Consider the following 22,007-nt stretch of genomic DNA (forward strand, 5'->3'; position numbering starts at 1 on the left):
TTAAACGCTTGTTGCATATTTCTGGAGAAGAAATGCTGAAGAAAATTCTTTTCTTTTTCTTTTTGTTTTAGTTTGTGTTTTTTACTTTTTTGGTTGATCCTAGTTCCTCAGTACAAGTTGGAAGTATTACTAAAACAGTGTTTTTTCCTAATGAATACACGTTAAAAAAAAAAAAAGCAACTGTCAATTGGTAACATCTTTTAGCTGGCATATGGCTAGCTAATAACTCAGGCTTCATTAGCAAATCTGGGGAAGAGTAATTTCCTAATATGGAAGTAAAAAGTTCTGTCATTGTTTTTCTTCAAGACTGGCGATACTGGCCCTGAAGCTTAGCAGCCATTTTTTCCAGTCCTAGAGGTCATGCTGTGTTTTTAACACATACTGTTACAAAAACAGTGCTTGAAGTTGCTACGACTCATGCTGATTTTTAAAAAGAAAAGGAAAAACAATATCCTTCTGTACAGTGTAGCTTGGCTCTTGATAAAGGTGCACCTGGCTACCTAAACTCTGGGATTTTTTTTTTGTTGTTGTTGTTTAAATTTAATTTCCAAAAACTAGTGTTCCCTTTGATATGGCCTGTAGATTCCCAGTCTCTGTGGATTACTGCAGAAATAGACACTAATGGTGGATAAGAAAAGCAACCTCATACATGCTACACAGTGGTCCATGTAATTGGACTTTTAAACCAGGCTGTGCATCCTGCAAAATCTCGCTCCATCGAGATCATTCTGTCAGTTTTCTTCTACACAGTCTTCTCGACCACTAAATTTGATCTCTCTCTCCAAAATAGCCAGTCCTTAAAAAACATGAGCTAAACAAACAATTCCCACTCCTTCAATACACTCAGTGCTTTGTCAGCAGCTTGTTTAATCAGGGAGCCAGCATCCTTGTTCTTGTGATAGGGTGCGTGCAGCAGCTGAGCTTTATGGTTTGGCAAATGCTGAGCTGTCAAGTTGTGCTAATGATTTGGAAAGAGATGGATGTAAGTTTAATTGTGGTAATTAAATGAGAGGACTGTGTTATTCCCTTGCTTGTAGGAAGGCAAATATCCTTGAAACCTGTGAAGTAGCACACTGATAACCAAGGATATGTGCACCTGAGCTTAGGGCATCATTTGGGTGCAGGAAAAGGTTTTGCCAGAGTTGAGAAGTGGTGGTAATGGCAGTGATGAAAGAAGTCTTTTCAGCATCGGTGTGCCCTAACAGTGCTGTAACAGGAGGAATATAGGAGTTGCTGTGTTTTGTTATGCTGCTGATAATCTTCTCCTTTTATTAAAGAACATCTTGTCAGTCTTGTAACTCCTCACCTCCACAGTGTAATATCCTTACCATGTTTTATTTAAAGTTACATTGTGTTTAGAATAGTCTGTTTGTGGACCTGATTGTTTTTTGTGTAAATATATCAGCATGGGTACTTCTACTTTCAAATTCATTACCAAGCACGGTTTAAATTTCCTTTTATTGATGTAATTACAGTGAGAAAGTTCAAACAAAGGACAGGCACAATTACTTGAACAAATCTTCCTTGGAGCTGCCTATTTGTTTTTCGTTTTATCATTGTAAGTGCATTTGTACGCCGCATCATTTAGCGGCATATACCCTTGACAGTGCATCAGTGCCATTGATAACTCATGCTGACTTTCAGAGCATCCTCCAGATATTTTTAGGTATTTGGCTAATTTTCCCACGACACCTGATGTTTTGTTTATGCAGTGAATTTCACGGACATGGAGACAGGTACCTTTCTGGGAGATAAAACCCATATTCCCTTGGCATGATTGCACTTTGCCCAGCATTCGCTACATCAGGCTATTTATAAAAATCCCTCTCCCCTGGCAGGTTTTCACTGCCTCTGCAGCAACAATGAAAGGCCAGCTGCCTCGTGCGCTGCTCTGCCCAGTTAAACCGGGACACTGACAGTGTCTCCCGTTTTTGTTAATCAGCACAAAAGGAAAACTTCTGCATTGTGTCTGCGCGCACTGGCAGGCTGCAGCTGAATGCAGAGAGGTGTGTGCTGTTGGGAGGCCACGGCATCCCTGCCTTCCTTTCCAGGGGCCTTTCTTTTGGCGAAGTTTGTACTGACAAGTCACAATGCCCGCCTTCAGGAGGAGTAAAACCAGAGCTAAGAGTTTAGCATTGGCTCGCAAAACCCAGCAGCAGGCAGCAGCAGCGTACGGCTCCCTGCACAGGATGCTTTCTATGGTGAGTCCGGGGTGCTCGTGAGCAGGCTGAGATAGGAGACCGGGCTGCTGGGGTCTCTGGGCTTCATAAATAGCAGCTGTCCCAGTGTGGTCATTAGTGCACTCAGTTTGTGAGTCTGTATCAGTGCTGCACTGGAAAAGATACGGGCTTTTTGAATATTTCGAGGGGGGGGGGGAGGGAGTGGATGATTGTGTATGCTCCAGCAAATAGTTATTTCTCACCTCTGTCAGAGAGGGCTTAGTGGGATGGTTTTAACGCAGCTCTTCAGTAAAATTTACAAATATATACACTGCAGCAGTGTTTCAACGATTCATCTGACTTCTGACAAATTATTTGGAATTTTGGAAAAGGGTGGCAAGTATAAAAGCTGTGATCAAGGAATGGCTGGGGAAATGTGAAAATATAACAAGGCAGTAAACATATACAGATGGTAGAAAAATATACGAGCCTTCTATATTTAAAGATTGACAACATCAGTATAATGACCTGGAGAAGGAAAGATTGATGATACTTTCTTAGAGTCACAGTCTGGGAAAATCTGCATTTTGTGCTTTAATGTTACTTGTCAAGAGTCTCCTGTGAGTGAGTTCGGCATCAAAGTTCCTCTCTCTGCTCTTTTTAATGCTTTCCCCACTCCCCATATTTATATTTTGAATGGCCAGGATTTAACCTTTCGTGATGGAAGTGACTTCTGTTTTGCATTTGGCTTTGATACACACTGGATCAGATGAGTTTAGTGACTGATGTCCAGCTCAATGGAAGCTTCTTGTCCTTAGGATCTGGTTGCTGCAGACTCTTGGGCCCAGATCCCTTCTGCATGAGTTAGTTTATAATTAGCATTGCCGCTGAATACCTAAGGTGTCAGAGATGCTTCCTGTACAGCCAAGGAGAAAGATGAGCAAGAGAAAGTAAAGACTTCCTACCATGTGATTCCTGTTGGTAGCTTGGGCATCGGATGAGGTGGGTTCCATCTCAGGAGCCATGTGGTCCTGACTGGATCTCATTATCTGAACATCAAGACCTCTTCCAACTGCACTTCTGATTTCTACATGAGTTTGGTTATATCTCCTTGCATTGCCAGAATGGGAAAACTTTGTTAATGTAAATCTCACTGAAACGGAAATTCTGACTGAAAGGCATAGTTTATTCTTAACTGTTTCCCTTTAACAGTTTGTAGTGTTGCAATTAAAAGGCAGGCAAGAAACACAGCTAATCAAAATAGAATTTCAGCAGTGTCCATAAAGAATAGTTGACACTGAAGTTATGAAAAAAAGACCAAAAAGTAAGTTGTGATGATTGAATCTACTATTCAACTTCTATTACCCAGAACTGAGCAGCAGCCTTGCCCAGAATTCTATGGTGAAAATCCCACAAAACAATTTTCACTAAAACTGAGCTGTACATTTTTTCAGTCTTGGTAAACAGTTTAGAGAAGTACATGTGCTGTATTGGTCTTTTTCAGCATTCTTTAGGACCACTGAGACTTACTTTGTAGCCTTTTACATTGCTTGGTTACAAAGTATTGCCCAGACTAGGGATAACAGAGAAGACTGTAGAATGACAGACGCACAAAATAGGCTGGATGCTAGGCCTGCCCTTATTCTGGAGAAAAAGGTCTTCTGATACAAAAGGAAAGTTGATAGACACCTCCAAAGGCTTCTTTTTCAGAAAGTGAGAGATGTAAAAATGTCTTTGGCTAGTTGTTCTTTCTCTTTCCTATGTAATTATGTTTCTTCTGCTGACTGGTGCATTCAGTTTTACTTCCTGAAAAAGCATACATCAGGCAGCACTGAGCCGTTAACTTCTCGTTTTTAAAAGCTACAAGACTAATCTGTTCCAGCACCATGCTTTCTGAGAGTGTGCTTTCCCTTGGATCATGAATTCAAAGGGTTAGTGATCTCCACATAGGTGCATCCAGTGTCCTCCACAAGGGTACAGGAATCTGGAAACTAGTCAAAGGATGTTCATTGCTGTAACCTTCCCCAGGAATCCTCCTGAGCCTGGTGAGTTTTATAAGCCTACTTAAGTTTTCCTTTCTATCACTTAAAAAAAAAAAATTTTAAAAAGCGACAAGAACACCCCACACCAAACTACAGCCTACACCAAACTTTAATGAACCAACACACCAAAACCTACTGAAAGAGTACATGAGGTGTATAAATGAGAGTAAGAGAAACAGCAATGAACAGACACTCCATAACACTAATTGACCTTGTGCAGCATTTATGCTCAATCAGTATCACTCAGTGGAATGTCACACAGTAGCCATGAAATTGTTGTGCTAATGCTTAACCACTCCTGATTAATGTCTTCTCCCCTCTTACCAATTAATTTTATGGAGATTTTAATTCTGGTGGGGATAGAACAGCTTCAGATGATGATATGCTTGTCTGCAAGGAGCAAAGAAAATCTGTAAGACATTCCTTATATAAGAGTATCTTTTTGTTCGCTTTAAAGGAAAAGTCCTTAATATTTCTTCTCATGAATATTATTGAAAATAGGACATGCTTCATCTTCATCTTACAAGCTGTGAGCACCACTGTGGTTGTTGGCAGCTATGGGTCAAGCTAAGCTATGGGGATAATTTTGACTATTAGAGAATTAAAACTTTCCCATTGAAGGTTGCTGTGAACGATGCTCGTTAATAAGGAATACTCTGAGGTAAAAGATGTGGGGTCAAAGTATGAGTCACAGACATACAGGGATGAAAAGAAACTAAATTTCTCAAGGCTGCTTCTGTGCATCCTTCCATTTTCTTAGAGGCTGAGAGAGTATGGGAAAAGAGCCTGCTCTCGCAGCTGCTAGGTCTGGTAGAAAGGTTATACAGCTTTCCTGGAAAATCTATAAATGGGGCCAATAAAACAGAACAGCACTGCTTCAGTTGATTATCCCTACAATGCAATAACTTGTTTTTCCACAAACCCAGCATAAGCTGTAGGTCTTTTTCCTGATTCTGCCATTCAAATTCAGCACTAGCAGAATGTTTTTGTTTTTGTCCAGTCCCAAAGGTAAGACAAAGCTGCTTGCTGTCTCCTACAAATGCTGCTGAATGTGTCATATGTCAGCTAAAGTGATGGATTATGGAGAAAATCTATTGTTTCCATTATCTGCTCTCCTCAGCTCTTCTCTGTACCCATTGTACTACATTGCAGCCTTGGCCACAGGCAAAAACCTGGGCTTTTCTTTTCACCAATTAAAATTATTTTATTCCAAAAAGTTGCGTGCTACAAAGTTTGACATAAATAACTTTTTCCTAAGGACTGATAGTTATTGTCTTGTGCAAATAAAAGAAGCTGTGTGCTCAAGGAGTTTACCAGATGGATATGAGAGACCAATCTGCCAGTGTTAGGTGTTGTAGTGTCATTTTCAAAGCAAATTCTGGGTTATTCTGTGGTTAAGGTGGATGTAGTACCAACTTGGGGCTTTCTTGAGCCTTCCCGGTTCAATAGCGCATAACAGTCAGACTCTTCTTTGACACCTGAAATACTAGGGCAGCTGGCAAGCAGTAACACAGTGGAGTCCGAGCCCTTCCTGCTCACTCATGTGATATGAAAGATGCATTCTTATGGGTTGTCCTCAGAGCCTTCCTAGAATGATCTATTATAATCAGCAAAAAAAAATAAAGAGCAGGACATAGTTTTGTGTGGGGGGTGGAAACCAGCATCTGGAGCAGCATAAGAAAAGGATGGGAGACCCAACCTGGGTGGTAAGGGACTTTTGGAAAGGAAGAGAAAGCAAGAATTGTTTTTATTCCTTTCCATTTGTTCATTGCTATGAAGTTGCATGGAATGATTTCTAATACCCAAGTTATGCTGCTTTGTTGCTCAAATATTGTTTATATTAAGGAGTATCATTTGCTTCCTTTTGCTGTCTTATCCAATGGTTCTTAGTTCTTGGCAGGTGCAGCTATAGCCCTAAAACTGAGCAGGATAGAGAACATGCAGCATGTTCTCTAGTATCTGCCTGTCTTACCAATTTGTGCTATAGTGATTCACAATATTATGCTTGTCGATGCTGTTTATGGTTCCCTTTGAATAGGCCATTCTAAATCCCTGATCTAGTATCCTTGATCAGGCATCACGTTGATGTAAATCAAGCTGCCCACACACGCCTTGAGCTGCAGAGAATTTAAAATCTGAGTCATTCTGATAAAAATACAAAACTTTCTGACATCAGAAACAAAGAAATAAACTCAAGTACTGTGGAATTCATCTACTTAGAAGTTGCTTTAAAATACACCTCTATTTCTCTAAATGAAGTCATGATTTATTTCCAATACATAAATTATTTTTAGTGGCACAGAGTAGTGTGATTTCTGTAACGTATTCCATCAGTACGTAGCTACATTTCCACCAAACACCACAAATGCTTGCATTGCATTTCAACAGGTCCTAGTGAATGCTCTAAATACAGTATAGATCTAAATTTCAGTCTTAAAAACTGTCATTACATAGGATTGTGGAAGATAGTATCATCACTAAGATGTGCAACTAACTTAATTCTTTTTAGAGGTGGTGGAGTTGGTTCAAATTAGGGGGCTGGGAAGCTAGAAAGTGATACAGACTAAATGGCAAATTTTTGTCATTTTAATATTTATCTCCATCATTGAAATGTGTGGGACTTAAGTGTGTTTTCTCACATGAATGGTGGAGATTTAATATTGCTGGTACGTTTAGCTTCTACCATACAGAGCATTGAGGATGGCTCAGTTCCGTTTCAGAATAACTTCTGCATTTGCCCATATGATAACAGAGTGTATTGGTGAACCCAGCTGTATGCATAATCAGGGAATTAGAAGAGCCAGAGAACTACTTGAAACATCTTTTGGACTAAATCAGTGCACATCAAGACAGTTCTGAAATGCACTTGAGTTCCATTCTCTTCCACTTGAAATAAGGCAGCATTCATCCTGTCCTCATTTGAATGCATTCGCTAACTACAGGATAGTGTGTGGCACAGCATATGTGACTGTCCAGGATACTGGATGGTGTGAAAGAAATGCTGAAGAGAAACCATTTCACGTGGTACAAAAAGGTGGATATCAACAGATGCTGAGGTAGAGCTAGGTCATGGTAGCAATATTCTAGTTTTCAGGATAATTTGATATATTGAAGAGAACAGCAGAATGATTTTCACACTAAGCATTAAAGATTACTGCCTGCAAAAGCTGCTCTCAGCTGCTCTCTGAGTGGTGGTCACCCGGAGACTCTGCAAGATAAGAAGATTTGTATCTACCAATTTTGATGCAGCAAGTGTTGCAGGAGATATGAAAAACAGTAAGGTGCTGGCATCATAAGAATCAAATCATATGATTAGTGTGCTCTTCCATCTTTTGCATCTCACAAGTTTGTATCTGATGACTTTAAATGATTTACACTGAAAAAACACTGGAAAATTTTCACTAATTTTACTACGATTTAGATCTGTTATAAATTCAAGCCATTCAGAGCTATCCGGGATAAGTATTTGACAAAACCAAAGCCTGTGCTGGTTCGTGAATTTGCAAAAAAAAGCAATATTTGAGGCATTTAAAAATAGTCATTGTACAGTTTGTACTCTAGAACATCAGCACTTGTCTCTTTTTGTTTAATAGAGCGCAGAACAGATCAGTGCATTGTGCCGGAACTTCCAAGAGGTCCAGACGAGCAGCATGGAAGGGCAGAAGGACAGCCAGGATCCACCTCCACGACCACTGGCTCGCCACCTTTCTGATGCAGATAGATTGAGGAAAGTCATCCAAGAACTTATGGATACTGAGAAATCTTATGTCAAGGTATTCAACTCTGGCTAGATCCAGCCCCTTTTTTAAAGCTGACCATGACTTGTAGATGTTCTTAACATATTTCATGTTTATCTTTATATAACCAGTGTCATAACATACAGAGCCTGCTCACATAATTGTTCCTGTTGGTTTTGTTTTGTTTTTGTTTGGGTTTTTATTTCTATTTTTTCCCAATAGGCTGTAATATTTGGTGTAGGACTTGACCTAATCACTTTAGTTCTGGTCAACCTGTGTTTATATTTGGAAGAGGTAATTAGCAGGAGTAGTTATCTGCAAAATTTTAACACTGGAGTCTTCCAGGGGATGCTTTCATAGTTTTCAAAAAAAAAAAAAAAAAAAAAAGAAGAAGAAAAAAGAAAAAAAAAAACAACAAACCCAAACCAAACCTGATAGAATTGAACAATCTTCTATAAATTATTAAGAAGTTTAATTGTTGAGAATAGTGCGCTATTACTTTTGAATCAACAAAGCTAGATGGTGCAACTCCAGTTAGTTCTAGCATAATGTATATGTGAATTCTCTTTTGACTGATGAGCCCATGACTTGTTGGATATGCCTCTCTTCTTTTTATATGCACAAAATTTGCATGAATGCCAAAAGAAATGTGAAAAGCTTGATTTCACTGACATTCAGCAAGGAGGAATCATTTATTTTACTTGATCTCAGAACCAACACTTGCCAATATCAGTATTCACTGCAGCAATATGTTTGGGAAACAAGAGAAACCTCCAGTCTCTTGTTTCTAAAGTATCTACCTGTGCACTAATACAACCATATGCTGTAAAGCTTGAGGAAGCTTTACAGAACATGAACTCCCGTGTATGTCCAGCCGGTGTTTCTTATGGAGAAATCACTTGAACAAAGGAGACCACGGAGGTCACTGTAATATGTGGTAGCACCAGGCAGAAATCCTGCCTGCTTGTAAATGGTCTTTATGGGGATTCTCACAAAGATGTTCATTATTCCTTCTCCAAAAGAATTTCTGCCATTTATTTTCTCAGGGTTACACAGCCCTGCAGTACGGGCCCTGAACCTGCTGTCACGCTTTGGTGTGGGACAGTAAGTCTTCAAAACTGGCACCAATTCTTTGAAGAAGTGAATGGAAAACCCCCTAATCACAGCACTTGACATTATAACTGAATGCTTTAATACCTAATAGGATTTTAAGATGTCACCTGTCCTGACAAATATTACTGCTGATGTTTAAATGAGTGACTATTTATATAGTTTATCTAACATGCACGATTAAAATATTTGATTCTGCTGACATACACAGATCTTCAGAAAGCCATCATCTGTAATATTTTTTCCTCATGCTATTCTAAAATATAATTTGCAACAATCAAGCTAAGCTGGAAAGCCTGAAGGATGAAACAGAAATGTTACACGTCAATTTGCTTTTAATTTAGCAATCACTTTAGAGCTAACAACACACAGGTGACTTTGTTACTGGAGTGGAATTGCATCTCTAACTTACGCCTGAAATTACCTGTATTCCCATAGTTGTCATATAAAGAACAAATTTGAACAGTTACACAGAAAGTGAATAAATTCTGTTTCTTGCAGGACTTGAGTTGCCTCTTTGAACTATACTTGGAGCCTCTTCAAAATGAAACCTTCCTTACACAAGATGAGGTGAGGGAATTACTGAAAGATGTTCTTTCCGTTCTTTCATGAGTTCAGACGTTGGCTTTTGTTTTGTTTTATTTCACTGCTGAGAGCACTACAGAAAAGGAAAACAATGAATACAAGAATAGGAGTTACACCTGTGTGTGTCTGTCTTTCTGGTTTATGCATCACTCGCTTTAAAAATGGTAGTTGTACTTCTTCTTTAACTACCAAGGAATCTGTTTTTTCATAATGTCTTTTTTATAAAATGCATTTAAAATTATTAATCAATATGTTTCTGGTCTTTGCACACTCTTTTAGTGAGTCTTGTTTCCTTAGCAGAGTATTTTCTAAAGACCAAAGGTAATTGTATGGAGTGCTGTATGTCATAGCCTGATGTTTTTTGACAGATGGAATCCTTGTTTGGTAGTCTGCCAGAAATGCTTGATTTTCAGAAGGTGTTTTTGGAGACCCTTGAAGATGGAATATCTTCTTCCTCAGATTTTAATACACTGGAGACACCGTCTCAGTTCCGGGTAAATACGTGGTTATTTAATAACATACAACTTGCCTGGAAATGTTTGTGGAAATCTGGCCTTAAAATTCAGTTTCATATGGTTACTTTTATGCTTGAAGCGTTATTTTAGATTGCAGACACCTATCAGCAGTGGAAGTGCTGTTTTCTGTGATTTTTCCTCTTTTCTATAACAAAGGATGTAATATGTTATTGTTGCTATGCTGAATTCTGCCCTGCCTTGTGCCCCCCGCTATGCCCAGTTCACCTGCTGCAGACTGGGAGCTTTTTCTTTTAAATGCAGCATGAGTTTGTTATGAGGTCTAACAGGGCCACAGCTATGAAGTGTAGATGACTGTAGATTGTGCCCTCGCTGTGCTGGCTTCCTCCCAGTGGCACCACTCAGTACCTGACTTAACTGAGGAAGAAGGTTCCCCAGAGATGTTGGCACTGTCACAGAGCAAGGGGAGACTGCTGGCAGGTCTTCCTTCCCCTTGTTTTTTGTGAAACAAACATTGATTAAAAAATATGTCAGGAGGGCTGCTCCCATTCTCTCCTCCACCTCTTCCTCCCTCACTACTTGTCTTTCTTATCTTTGCTGTGAGAAGCATTTTCCCAAAAAGATCTCCCTTGTGATTCAGTCCCTCCCACATCTTCCCATCCTCCTCTTTATCCATGGAAAGCAGAGGAGCCCTGTAATTATCACCTGCCCCAAAGAAGGAAAACAGTTGGAATTCCAACCCTGTGTTTGTTTTACACTGTCCCTTCTGGTTCTGGCACTTTCATGCCCTGCTTCCAATTCCACATGCTCATGTGTTTACCCAGCACGATGTACCTGTTACATATCTTCAGATTTTTTTCCTGTGCTCTCAAAGATCTAGAAAGACAGCGACTACAGTGTTTGCTTAGGGAGAACTGAGAAAATTGCAAGCTTTGCCTAAATAGGCTGAAGTCTACAGAAACAAGGAAGTATCATGGAGCTACTACTTGTAATGTATTCATGTCATATAGATTTTATATATGTATATATATATATACACACACACGTATATATACACACATATATCTATATATGTATGTATATATACGCACACACATACATATATATATAATCTAAGATATATATATATAGCAAGACAAGCAGGTAGTCACACCATTGTGTCTCGGTGTTTTATAGCTGAATGTTTATTTAGGGTTCTGGTAATAAGGTAAATATTTTGATTGTGTTGATTTCAGAAATTGCTGTTTTCCCTGGGAGGATCGTTTCTGTATTACGCTGACCACTTTAAACTGTACAGTGGCTTTTGTGCCAATCACATCAAAGTTCAGAAAGTTCTTGAGAGAGGTAATTCATTGTCTTCATTACTACAGTTCATTTGCATGACTTTAAATGTCAGTGAACCACTGTAACAAACTCTGTTGACCTGCAGCGAATATCAGTACAAAGGAAGGACTAATAGGATATCTTTCAATGGAAACAGCTGAGATCTGCAGTTCTGCTAAAATGTGGTACAGAACTGAAGGGATGAGATTTCTTTTGTGACAACTAAGCGGTAGCCTGAATAGCAACAGAAACATCTGCCTGAAGTTTGTGCTATCTGCAGATTTAGTTCATACTCAAAAAAGCAGCAGCTATATTTGGTGTGTATATGCTTGCATCTTACGTGATGGATGTCAATCAAAGCTGCACTGAATGGCAGAGTAAGTGAGGAATTACTTCCTCTATCACTTTTTAATTTGATGCAGAAGAGGCCTGCAGGGCAGATGAATATTATCACCTTTAGATGACTGCTCTCTTAGCCCTTCTGTACATCATTTAAAGTGGGAAACAATAATGAAACGAATAGTGTAGAGCATCTATTGAAAACGGTGGGATTTTTGATGCTGGTTACAAGTTGCAGTTCTGTGCTTTCACACTATGACCTCCATGTTCAACTGACCAACCCGTTCTTTTATGTTTAGCCAAAACAGACAGTGCCTTTAAGGCCTTTCTGGATGCTCGCAATCCGACAAAGCAACACTCCTCTACGCTGGAGTCGTATCTCATAAAGCCTGTTCAGAGAGTGCTGAAATATCCTCTGCTTTTGAAAGAGCTGGTGTCTCTGACAGACAACGAGAGTGAGGAGCACTATCATTTGACAGGTAACTTCTTGGATTCCTTCTACAGGAATGAGTATCAGTTAAGTCTGATTTCCAGCCTTTTCTAAAGATGCAGGTAGCTGTTCTGTTAGATAGCACCGAACTTGTCAAAACTTAGAGAGATTTCCCTCTCACTAAAAACAATAAGCAGCTTTAGTGCTTTTAGCAAAAAATCCCATGTGGCATGTCCAAGTCCCTTTGATAAATAGATGCAACCAGAATCTGTCACGACAAACAGGACTGGGGTCTTTCTCCTTAATTCTTGTGACAGGAGCTTGTTGTCACTGTGTTGTTCTTCCACTTGGGAAAACGCTGCCCAAAGCTCCATCTTGTGGTTATTACTCAGTTCTTGAGATGTGTCAAAATTTTAACAGCAATGCAGAAGGAAGTTTTAGTTCTCTGAGGCCTGACCGTGAATCTTGCTTGTGTGGAAGAGTTTGTGTCAAAGCTTTGCAGTCTTCACGTATGGAAAGACTTGTCTGCTTTAATATATATATTAGATTCTTTTTTTCTAGGCTCAAATGCTTGGGACTTCACCCTGACAAATTTCAGTTCATGTCTGTCAGCACCTTAAGGATGAAAGTCCAGAAATGAATTTCATGGATCGATTTTCATTTTAACAGAATAGATTCAGGCCAAATACTCAGTCAGCAAAAAGTCATGAGACCTTTACTGACTTCAAAGGGAGCCTCCAATATTATATTTTGCCATTGTACCCAGGCTGAGGGTGACCTGCTTGTAGGTCAGGGGTGAATGCCAAACTGCTAAGAGACGGTACCATTAAGAGCTGGCAGAACTATGCTTATTAAGTGCCCTTAGCCAACTCCTTTGTGGACTGACAATAAAGTAATGCAATCTAGTGTCATTCTTTGTCTAGGAAACAAAATTTAAATAAAACCCGACTACCAGCATTTAATTTCATGGATAACAACCACGAATTTGCGCAGCCTCACGCTTTATTTATTTATCTATTTTGTGATGAGCCAAATTCAATTATTTTCCATTAAAGCTCATTACATTCTTTATTCTTATATGGGTGTTTATGACTCTGTATAACCTAGTGGCCTCATTTATACAAGATGAAGAACCTAACTGTGTTTACTCTCATGCTGTTATGAACCCCAGATACATGAATATTCATCACTAGAACACTTACTGCTGTCTGTTCAGGCACTTAAGAGATCAGATAAGCATTTTTTCACTTTGATCAGGGAGCATACTTTCTGCAGCTGCTATGAGAAGCACTGATATAAAGCTAGAATTCTGATCAACAAACTTTGGGAATGCTGCGTGATTTTGGCTGCCTCAGGTACCGTTTGATACAAAACATCATGGTTAGAAAATACAATTGAATTACATAGCTGTCTGTGAATTTTTTTAAACCCTACAGAAGCACTGAAGGCGATGGAAAAAGTAGCAAGTCACATCAATGAAATGCAGAAGATATATGAAGATTATGGTACTGTATTTGATCAACTGGTTGCAGATCAAAGCGGAACAGAGAAGGAGGTAAGAGAAAGAGCAACATATTTTATTCACTCCTGAAGCATTATCCTTCTAGCTGCTGAGAGTCTTTATCTCTTCCTGAAGTAATTTTGGGAGCTTGTTTGTGCTGTGTGTCCTTCATTCTCCTTAAATATTTTGACTTCCATTTTGTATCTGCCTGTGAAGTTTCTTCTTGTCAGTAGGTTACAGTAAAAATTTTCAGACAGTCTTCTGGACTGACAAGAATTGCAAGACTTAGTTCTCAGTAGGAAAAAATAAAGACATCTTCTCAAGTGCTGCAGAGATTAACCGTGCCCAAAAGGCATTCAGATTTTATGCTTCAGAGTTCTTAAAGTTCTTAGGATTTTTTTTTCACCCATATAAATGAAAGTGGCAATTCTAGGGATTTCACATTAAATTGTTAATCTCTACAGTTCTGGTGCTGAGGCATCCATGGGTATTTGAGAGAGCAAAAGCCAGTAGCTGAATGAACTGCGTGCACACTTCTCATAGAACAGGGGCAGCAAGGTCTCCACTTAGACATTTACATCAAGCCAATTCCTAAACAGACAAATGAGTAAAGGTGGAGACTGGATGTGAAGATGCCAGCTCAGTTGTTTTACTTCCTCACAATTAAAGCCAAATCACCTCTTCTGGCAACCTAGTTTCTCATCATTTACAGGAAACAAACTTGACAGCCTGAGATATTCTTCAGTTTGACGTTGTAGTTCACTGAAGAAAGAAGAGCCCTGGAGAGCAAGACCTGCATTAATTCTGCCATTGGCAGTATCATTAATACTAATTACTCTATAAAGACTAATAGATCAGCCAGTTCACAACGGGCTATATGTAAATGACAGATCATTAGGTAAACTTAATATTCTTATGAATAGTATTACTATTAATAGTAAGAACTTCTACCCAGCTTCCATAACTTAGGTGCTATTACTTCTATGGTTATTATCTATTTTACAAAGACTGCTCTGTAATGCCTCCTATTTTATTCTGTTGGCCTACAACATCAGAAGCAGATGGTGGTGGTATAGCAGTAGAGCTTGACCCTTCCCACCAATACACAGTTACATTTTGTTGCTGTGCAGCAGATGGCAGCGGAGGGGCACTCTGACAAATGGCACCCAACACAAAAGTGTGTATGAAGCAAAGCTGTGTCACTGAATTCCTCCATGCAGAAAACGCTGCGCCCACTGACAGTCATCAGTGCTTGCTAAACATTTATAGGAACAAACAGTGGATGTGAGCACAGTGAGGAGGTGGGTGGTGACACCACATAGCAGTGGTGACCGTGACGTGAAAAACATATTGAAGACAGCCATGAACGGCTGTCACACCACAAAATGAAGAGCATGTTAATCAGGTCATCCATGTGAGTCAGTCGACTATGTTGAAGAATAAGTTTTTGGTAGCTGAGAATTTGCTCTATCAAATTGTGTTATTGTGCTCTTTGTATTTTTCGTAGACTCCATGGAAATAAATAGGAGGTGTTACTTTCAGAGCAACCCAGGGGAACTACTCACGCTTTTCTGCCTTAGTGCAGATCTCCCTGTCTTGCTCACTGTGTACATTCAGTACATACAGAAATAATATCTTTAATGCTATCAATGTGCATTCATTTTAATATCTACTTTCACCTGTGGATCACAGCGCTGATATATATTGCTTATATTTTTATCTGTTGTTAATTACTGTTTAATTTAATCCAGGTAACTGAGCTTTCCATGGGAGAACTTCTGATGCACTCTACAGTTTCTTGGCTAAATCCTTTCCCATCATTGGGCAAAGCAAGAAAAGACCTTGAACTTACAGTGTTTGGTAAGTGTCTTCCTTTCACAACTCTGCTCTTTCAGATTTAAAGATGAAGAAATTAAATTTTCCCACAAGATTAAAGCCACTATCTCCTTTTCCTGTGGCCATGGCTTATCTAGGCTAGGCTTGCATCTGAGAGCATATGCATTACTGTTTATTTCCTAATATTACAAGTGAAAATTTTCCACTTATTTTTTTTGCTGCTTCTGTTTGTTCTGTGAGCCAACCTCATCTGCTCTGTATGTGAAATATGGAAATCGATGATTTTCAAGTGACAACATTCTCTAGAATAATATGATAAATAAGTTTTTCAAATAAGGTTGGTAGGAAAATGGTGATTTATTCCACTCCTGGGAATGCAGGCTAACATCCGTTTTACAACTGTTGCATCAGAATGTGTTGTTTGGCAGTCCTCATTCAGGTTATTTACACCTGTAAGTGTAAGTGGAAATTAGAGCCTAGAAACAAAAGTTTTATTGAATAGTATACATATTATTAATCATTTATTACCTAAGTAATCAAAAGGTTCCAGTGAAACATATTAGGCACTTGTCTATTTATTTAAAAAACATCTTTTTAGAATGTCTTTGGACCCAGAGAACAACTCTAAGTTCATGAGAGACAAGTTTTCCTAAGTTTCCAAGTTTCTCTAAGCAAGAAGTTTCTGACCAGCACTTCCTCTAGCTAGGGAAGAGAGTGCTTCTAAACAGAAGAAGTGTGAACTAATTCCACATGTTCACTTAAATGAACTTCTCAGTGATCCCCACATGCCAGTCTCTTGAGCCCAGGAACTAGGAGTTCCCAGCAGGATGTGTATAAACAACTGAAATGACTCTGGCCTGATACCTAGCTTAGACTGCTCGTCTGTCGCTTGGGAAACCTGGTTTTATTTCAATTTCTGAGTCTACTGCAGCTTGAAAAGTGCACTTAATATGTAGAACTGAAGGAAACTATGCCCAGCTCTACAGTAAATGCTGTGCTCACTGTGGCTGCATCCCAGCTCCATGTAGGCACGACAGCCTTCTGCATATCACTGCCCCCTCTCTCTTCTTCCATGGGAAAGAAATGTGAATAAGCATAGAAATGTACTGCCCTCACGCAATCTGGGATCCAGGACTGCTCTGCAGAGCAGATGCACCTTCAATGTCCCTGGTTTTCTGTTCTGTCCCTATTGATTAGAGACAACATGTCCCTGCCTCATTGGAGGCTGTGAGAGGTACCATTAGTAAGCCACTCCAGTCAGATGCTGTGGAAGACAGACAATTCCTTCAGATAGAGAAGTAGGAATTGAGATGAATGTTTGCTTCCAAACAAACAAAAGCTGGCCTGCAGGAAGACTTCTTATCCTTTTTCACACTCCTCTAGAAGTATTGGCATTTCACCTCATTTGAAGGCATCCATCCAAAAGAAAAACAGAACCTCTATGTCTAAACTACATCGGCTTTGTTTCTGTGGAGACTGGCAGGAGCCAGACTGATAGTAGTTTCATAATGCAGGTGCAGAATGGCTTCATCCTAAATGTTCATCAGGAAATCTGAGAAAAAAAAAACATTACTATTACATGAACGAATGTGTGGGATGAAAAACTCATCACTTTAATAAAGGGCAGATGCTTTTCAATCAGTTTGCTTATTCTGTCTTAAGACTCTCTAACATTCAGTGTAATATTTTCATTGAATATTCTAACTGCAGTTAAAAGTGGTCTTTTTTTTCTTCCTTTCTTTTTTTTAGTTTTTAAGAGGGCTGTGATACTGGTGTATAAAGAGAACTACAAACTGAAAAAGAAAATGGTAAGTGTAATGCGAGTTGTGGGTGATTATGTGCAGGATCCTGCTGCAGTGTAGGATGGGTCATATTGGTACTGAAGGGAGAATGGCTGTGCTAAAATGCCGCCTTCTCTCACAGGGTGGAAATCTTAGTTAGCACAGACAAAACAAGTGCTCAGTATTTATGTAGGTTGTGGGTTTGTTTTTTTTTTTTTTTAATGCTGTTTAGTAAGCAGCAGCATCTTCTCTATGTGAGCAATGCATTGATTCTGTCAGGGACAAAACACTGCCATACAGGAACCACTTTCTTCAGACTGCTTTTATGATGGCCTACCTTGACACTGTGAGGGTTGAAGACCTCTGTTTATTGACCTTTGATCACTTTGAAAGGAAAGGGAGCATTATAAATATAATTTTCTCTGATCTAATTTTCAAAACTGGAATACTAAAGCAGCAAGCTCTATATCCTGAGTTATCAGTGGCAACGTACTGCAACATGCAAATCATAAGAGATGAAAGAACTTTAAGAGCAGTCGCAGCAGCAGTGGACATGGTTAATGTCTCCCGCTAATGTATAGTCCCCGGACTGTTTCTACATGGAAAGTCTGTTCCCTAGTAGTACTTTTTATCAATTAGAAACAAGTGCTTTTAAAAGCTGAAGCAACTACAAATTCCAAGGCTATGTCTATCACCATTTCAGCTACATTTACAAGCACACATTAGGGTGCTGAAGGAAAAAGTCTAACGAACTGCGGTTTCTCTTTAGTGATGGGTCTAAAATTAAAAGAAAAAAATAAACAATAACACTTTTTAGAAATATCTTCTTGTTTTTGTTTTTGCAGCCCACTAATGTTCGTGCTGCCCATAATTATGGTGACTTGGATCCATTTAAGTTTCGTTGGCTGATTCCTTTGTCTGCTCTTCAGGTTCGGCTTGGGAACACAGCAGGTAATTAATTCCCTTGTACTGAATATTCTGAAATGAACAGTTTTCTGGGATTCTGCAGTACTGCTTCTTCTGTATGTCATTTTGGAGCTGCTGGAAACAGGCAGGGATAGAGAAAGTAATATCTATTGTTGTATCTGACCTCAGAAAATGCAGACTGATTCATAAACAGACTTAATCAATTTCATATGCTGGCTTCATCCCTCTTCTTCCCTGAGTTCAGGAAGATGTAGGATGATACAAATGTACGACAGAACGGAAATTCCCAATGAAAAGGTACCATTAAGAGGATGGAGATTTACCTTGGCTGACATCCAGGTGATGTCCTTACACTTTTCTGTGCACCAAGTCTTGTGATTTTCCATATGTGGGAAGCTGACTGTGTAATTGGGGTAGTAGAGGACCATGTTTCTGTTTTCTCTGAGTTCATCTTTATGATCCTATCCAGTTCTGAACCTTGTGTAAAGTGTCACAAGGTGTCTTAGAGCAAATGCTCTGCATGGATGGAGAAGGCCTTCTAAGGCTGGAAAGCAGCAGGAAGCAGAACAAGGGAAAGCAACTCTCTAAGAGACAAGTTTTCAAAAGTAACTCTGCAAGGCGGCTAGAACTTGAGAGGAAACTTCCTTCTAGGTTCTATCTCAGATAGGATCCAACCAAACCTATGTTAACACTGCTTTTGGGAGAAGAGCCCTACATGGGTCTTTCTAATGCTGAAGGTTTTGTCAAGCATATACAAAAATAACACTTTCTTCTATGCACAGGAGCAGAGAACAGCTGCATCTGGGAACTGATTCACACAAAGTCAGAACTGGAAGGCAGGCCAGAAACCATTTTCCAGTTATGCAGCAGGTAAGCTTTATGTGGAAGCTGGACAAATTATATTTATGAAATTTAAAAAAGACCCCTCCAAACTGTGACCTTTCTATCACCACTTCTAAAGCTGTTCTCAATCTTTAAATCCAGGCACTATGCCAGTGCTTAAGTAAGTGTACAAGATATAGCAGTTTGAAACTAACTGAACTTGATGCAGTGATCCAATGTCAGACGTCTGCACAGGTGTATAACTTCCAGTACAATAGGGGCAGATAATTTTACCAGACTTTTGGTTGGTTAGCAGAAATTGCCTAACCCTAATTCGATAACACCACTCAAACGGTGATCCTTTGATACCTGAAGTTTCTTTTGGGCTGTTCTTCTAAAGGAAGTAGATCTCAAAACACGAAAGTGTGTGAAATGCCTAACAACAGAGAATGATGTTAAACTACTACAGAGGAAAGCGACTGAAAGAAACCACTGCGCTAAAGCACATCAACAGAAAGCAGGAGGTGGAATTTGATTTCAGCTGTCTCTCTTTAGATGTGAGAATGAGATTATCTGCTCTCTTAAACCTGCAGCGACTGCGAGAACAAGACAAACATCGTGAAGGTGATCCGTTCTATCTTGCGGGAGAATTTCAGACGTCACATAAAATGTGAGCTACCTCTGGAGAAAACCTGTAAAGATCGCCTCATCCCACTCAAGAACCGCGTGCCTGCAACAGCTAAACTGGGTAAGAAACAGGTTCTCAAAGTGATAAATGGAGGCTGGAATCCAGAGCTGGCAGATGATTTACAGTTGTTGAAGTGGTGTCATGTGCCATGTCCACAGATTCCATTTCTTTTTCAGGCTGAGTAGTTGCAGTAGAGTTTTTCCACAACTCTGTGTATGACAAGGGTTAGAGGAGATAAGCAAGCTTGCCATCTCCCACTGCATTCTAATGGTTGATTTGTCATTAGCCATCTTAAGGGAAGACTTACTAAGGCCCAATTTTGTTGATTAGAAGCAGACCCACTCTGGCACGCAGAATACTGTGTTCCTTCCTCTGGGTTATCTCTAGTGTGTTACATTTAAAGCTAAAACAAATAACAAAAGACAGGGCTCTTCTTTCTGTGTTCTTAAGCTGCATCCCAGTACATATCCTAATTAATCAAGTACAGGTTTCACACTTTTTATCTACTCGTTGTCTACTATTATTACATGGCCAGAACAGGGACAGAGTTCAACTCCTGCCTTCAACTTGGCCCTCTAGTGCTTGAAGCGTATATGCTTGCACATGTATACGTGCACATTCCTACCATGGGGAGGTAGGTAAGAGTGAAAAATCTGATGCTTAATTACACTGTGACCTTGAATGAGACTGTACACTGTGACTGCAGGTGGGTTGTTGAGACAGAGAATAACCAGATGTTTGGAAGATAAAACTGCCTTCTTGTTCTGCACAGCTTCCACAAGGTCCTTGAAGGTACTGAAGAATTCACCCAGCAGTGAGTGGAATGGTGACCAGGGAAAAGGCACCTTCCAGGACTTCGATGAGTGCAGCCTGAGCAGCAGCACCCAGAGCAGCAGCTGCAACACCACTGAGAGCATACAGGAGCCTAAAACTTCATCTCCTGATCAACACGTACAGAGCTGTGCCTCTGACTTTTCCAGTGCTCTTGTCAAAGAGTCTGATATTCTCAGTGATGATGATGATGATGATTATCAGAGCCTAAAGAAGGGCAGCCCTACTAAAGACATTGAAATCCAGTTCCAACGGCTGAAGATTTCGGAGGAACCCAGTACTGACTCCGAACAAGATCAAGCTGCAGAAAAGGAGGAAGGAGATGGTTTCAAGATGGGAGAACATCCAAAGCTGGTACGTGGTCATTTCTGCCCAGTGAAGCGAAAAGTGAACAGCACAAAGCAGCGTAGCAGGGGAACTCTAATGGCAATGCAGGAACGTCATCAGTCCCTTGACAGCCACTCTGATGCTGCAAACTTGGACCTGAACTCTATTTTGGAGAGGGAATTTAGTGTCCAGAGTTTAACATCTGTAGTTAATGAGGACTGTTTTTATGAAGCTGTGGAGAGGCATGGGAAATCGTAGCTTTCTGAGCACTCCATTTAAAATGTTCATCTGAAGTCCACATAAAATTCAACAAACTTATTTTGCTTTAAAATCAGTAAATTCATGGAAGCCACAGCAAAACTACTATCTGATTTTCTGCACTAGTACATTTTTTCCACAAATACAGCTGTAAAGGATTCTTAACTTATTTTAATTTATTGTGGATCAAAAATAGATTAAGTTTGCCAAGGTCTGTAAATTAGTTCGTCCCTTTCAAACAGTTACTAAGATTATGTAGTATTCCTGGGGAGGGGAAGGATGGTCTTGTTAGTACTTTTAAGTTAAGTTATGTGGAAAAGGTACCAGTGAGTGGCAGAAGGAAGTGCAGTGGGAAGTAGTATAGGATAACAAAAGGAATTTTTAATACCATGGGCATTTTAATTTCTTTGGTTTTCATTTTTGCTTTATTTAAAGCAGAATTAAGTTATTTGAATGTGTTTTAGTGCACAACAGCGCAGGAATTCCATTTTTGTATGTTTCAAGATACTGTTTATACTTTATATATATATATATGTGTAAATACAAAATCAAAGCTCAGCCTGTAACCTTTTATTTGACTGTATTTTTTATTTTCTCTACCAGCTTGTACAGTAAAAGATAAATAAGTATTGTACTCAGCCATATTTTCTACTTTTTATCACGCTGCTTTTCTCTTAAACTCCCAAGTTCTTTGGTTTTGTATATATGAGAAAGAGTATTAGCAGACCTTGAGGCAATCTGTGCACTTTATCCTCCCATAAGCCAGTCACTTGAGTATATTTATACAAGGCTTTTGTTTTTTAAATTACTCTGCACAGAGGATTTTCCCAGATAAAAA

At 39.5% G+C, this 22,007-nt stretch overlaps 1 protein-coding gene across 2 annotated transcripts in view; it reads left to right on the forward strand.

Moving 5' to 3' along the window:
- TIAM2 (TIAM Rac1 associated GEF 2) overlaps window positions 1–21,787 on the forward strand; it is an 86,072-nt gene extending 64,285 nt beyond the window's left edge. For both annotated transcript variants that reach the window (XM_065732449.1, XM_065732440.1), the window contains 12 exons: window positions 7,795–7,974; window positions 9,550–9,618; window positions 10,002–10,127; window positions 11,342–11,450; window positions 12,068–12,247; window positions 13,635–13,753; window positions 15,451–15,559; window positions 17,285–17,343; window positions 18,162–18,267; window positions 19,026–19,113; window positions 19,659–19,813; window positions 20,526–21,787. In XM_065732449.1, coding sequence (XP_065588521.1) covers window positions 7,795–7,974; window positions 9,550–9,618; window positions 10,002–10,127; window positions 11,342–11,450; window positions 12,068–12,247; window positions 13,635–13,753; window positions 15,451–15,559; window positions 17,285–17,343; window positions 18,162–18,267; window positions 19,026–19,113; window positions 19,659–19,813; window positions 20,526–21,169 — 1,944 coding nt within the window. In that variant the 3' untranslated portion in view covers window positions 21,170–21,787. The remainder of the gene's footprint in view (window positions 1–7,794; window positions 7,975–9,549; window positions 9,619–10,001; window positions 10,128–11,341; window positions 11,451–12,067; window positions 12,248–13,634; window positions 13,754–15,450; window positions 15,560–17,284; window positions 17,344–18,161; window positions 18,268–19,025; window positions 19,114–19,658; window positions 19,814–20,525) is intronic.
- The last annotated feature ends 220 nt before the right edge of the window (window positions 21,788–22,007 follow it).

The sequence above is a fragment of the Cyrtonyx montezumae genome, unplaced genomic scaffold, assembly GCF_038088225.1.
Source record: "Cyrtonyx montezumae isolate F1298 unplaced genomic scaffold, pur_monq_1.0 scaffold_0, whole genome shotgun sequence".
Taxonomy (NCBI): Eukaryota; Metazoa; Chordata; class Aves; order Galliformes; family Odontophoridae; genus Cyrtonyx; species Cyrtonyx montezumae.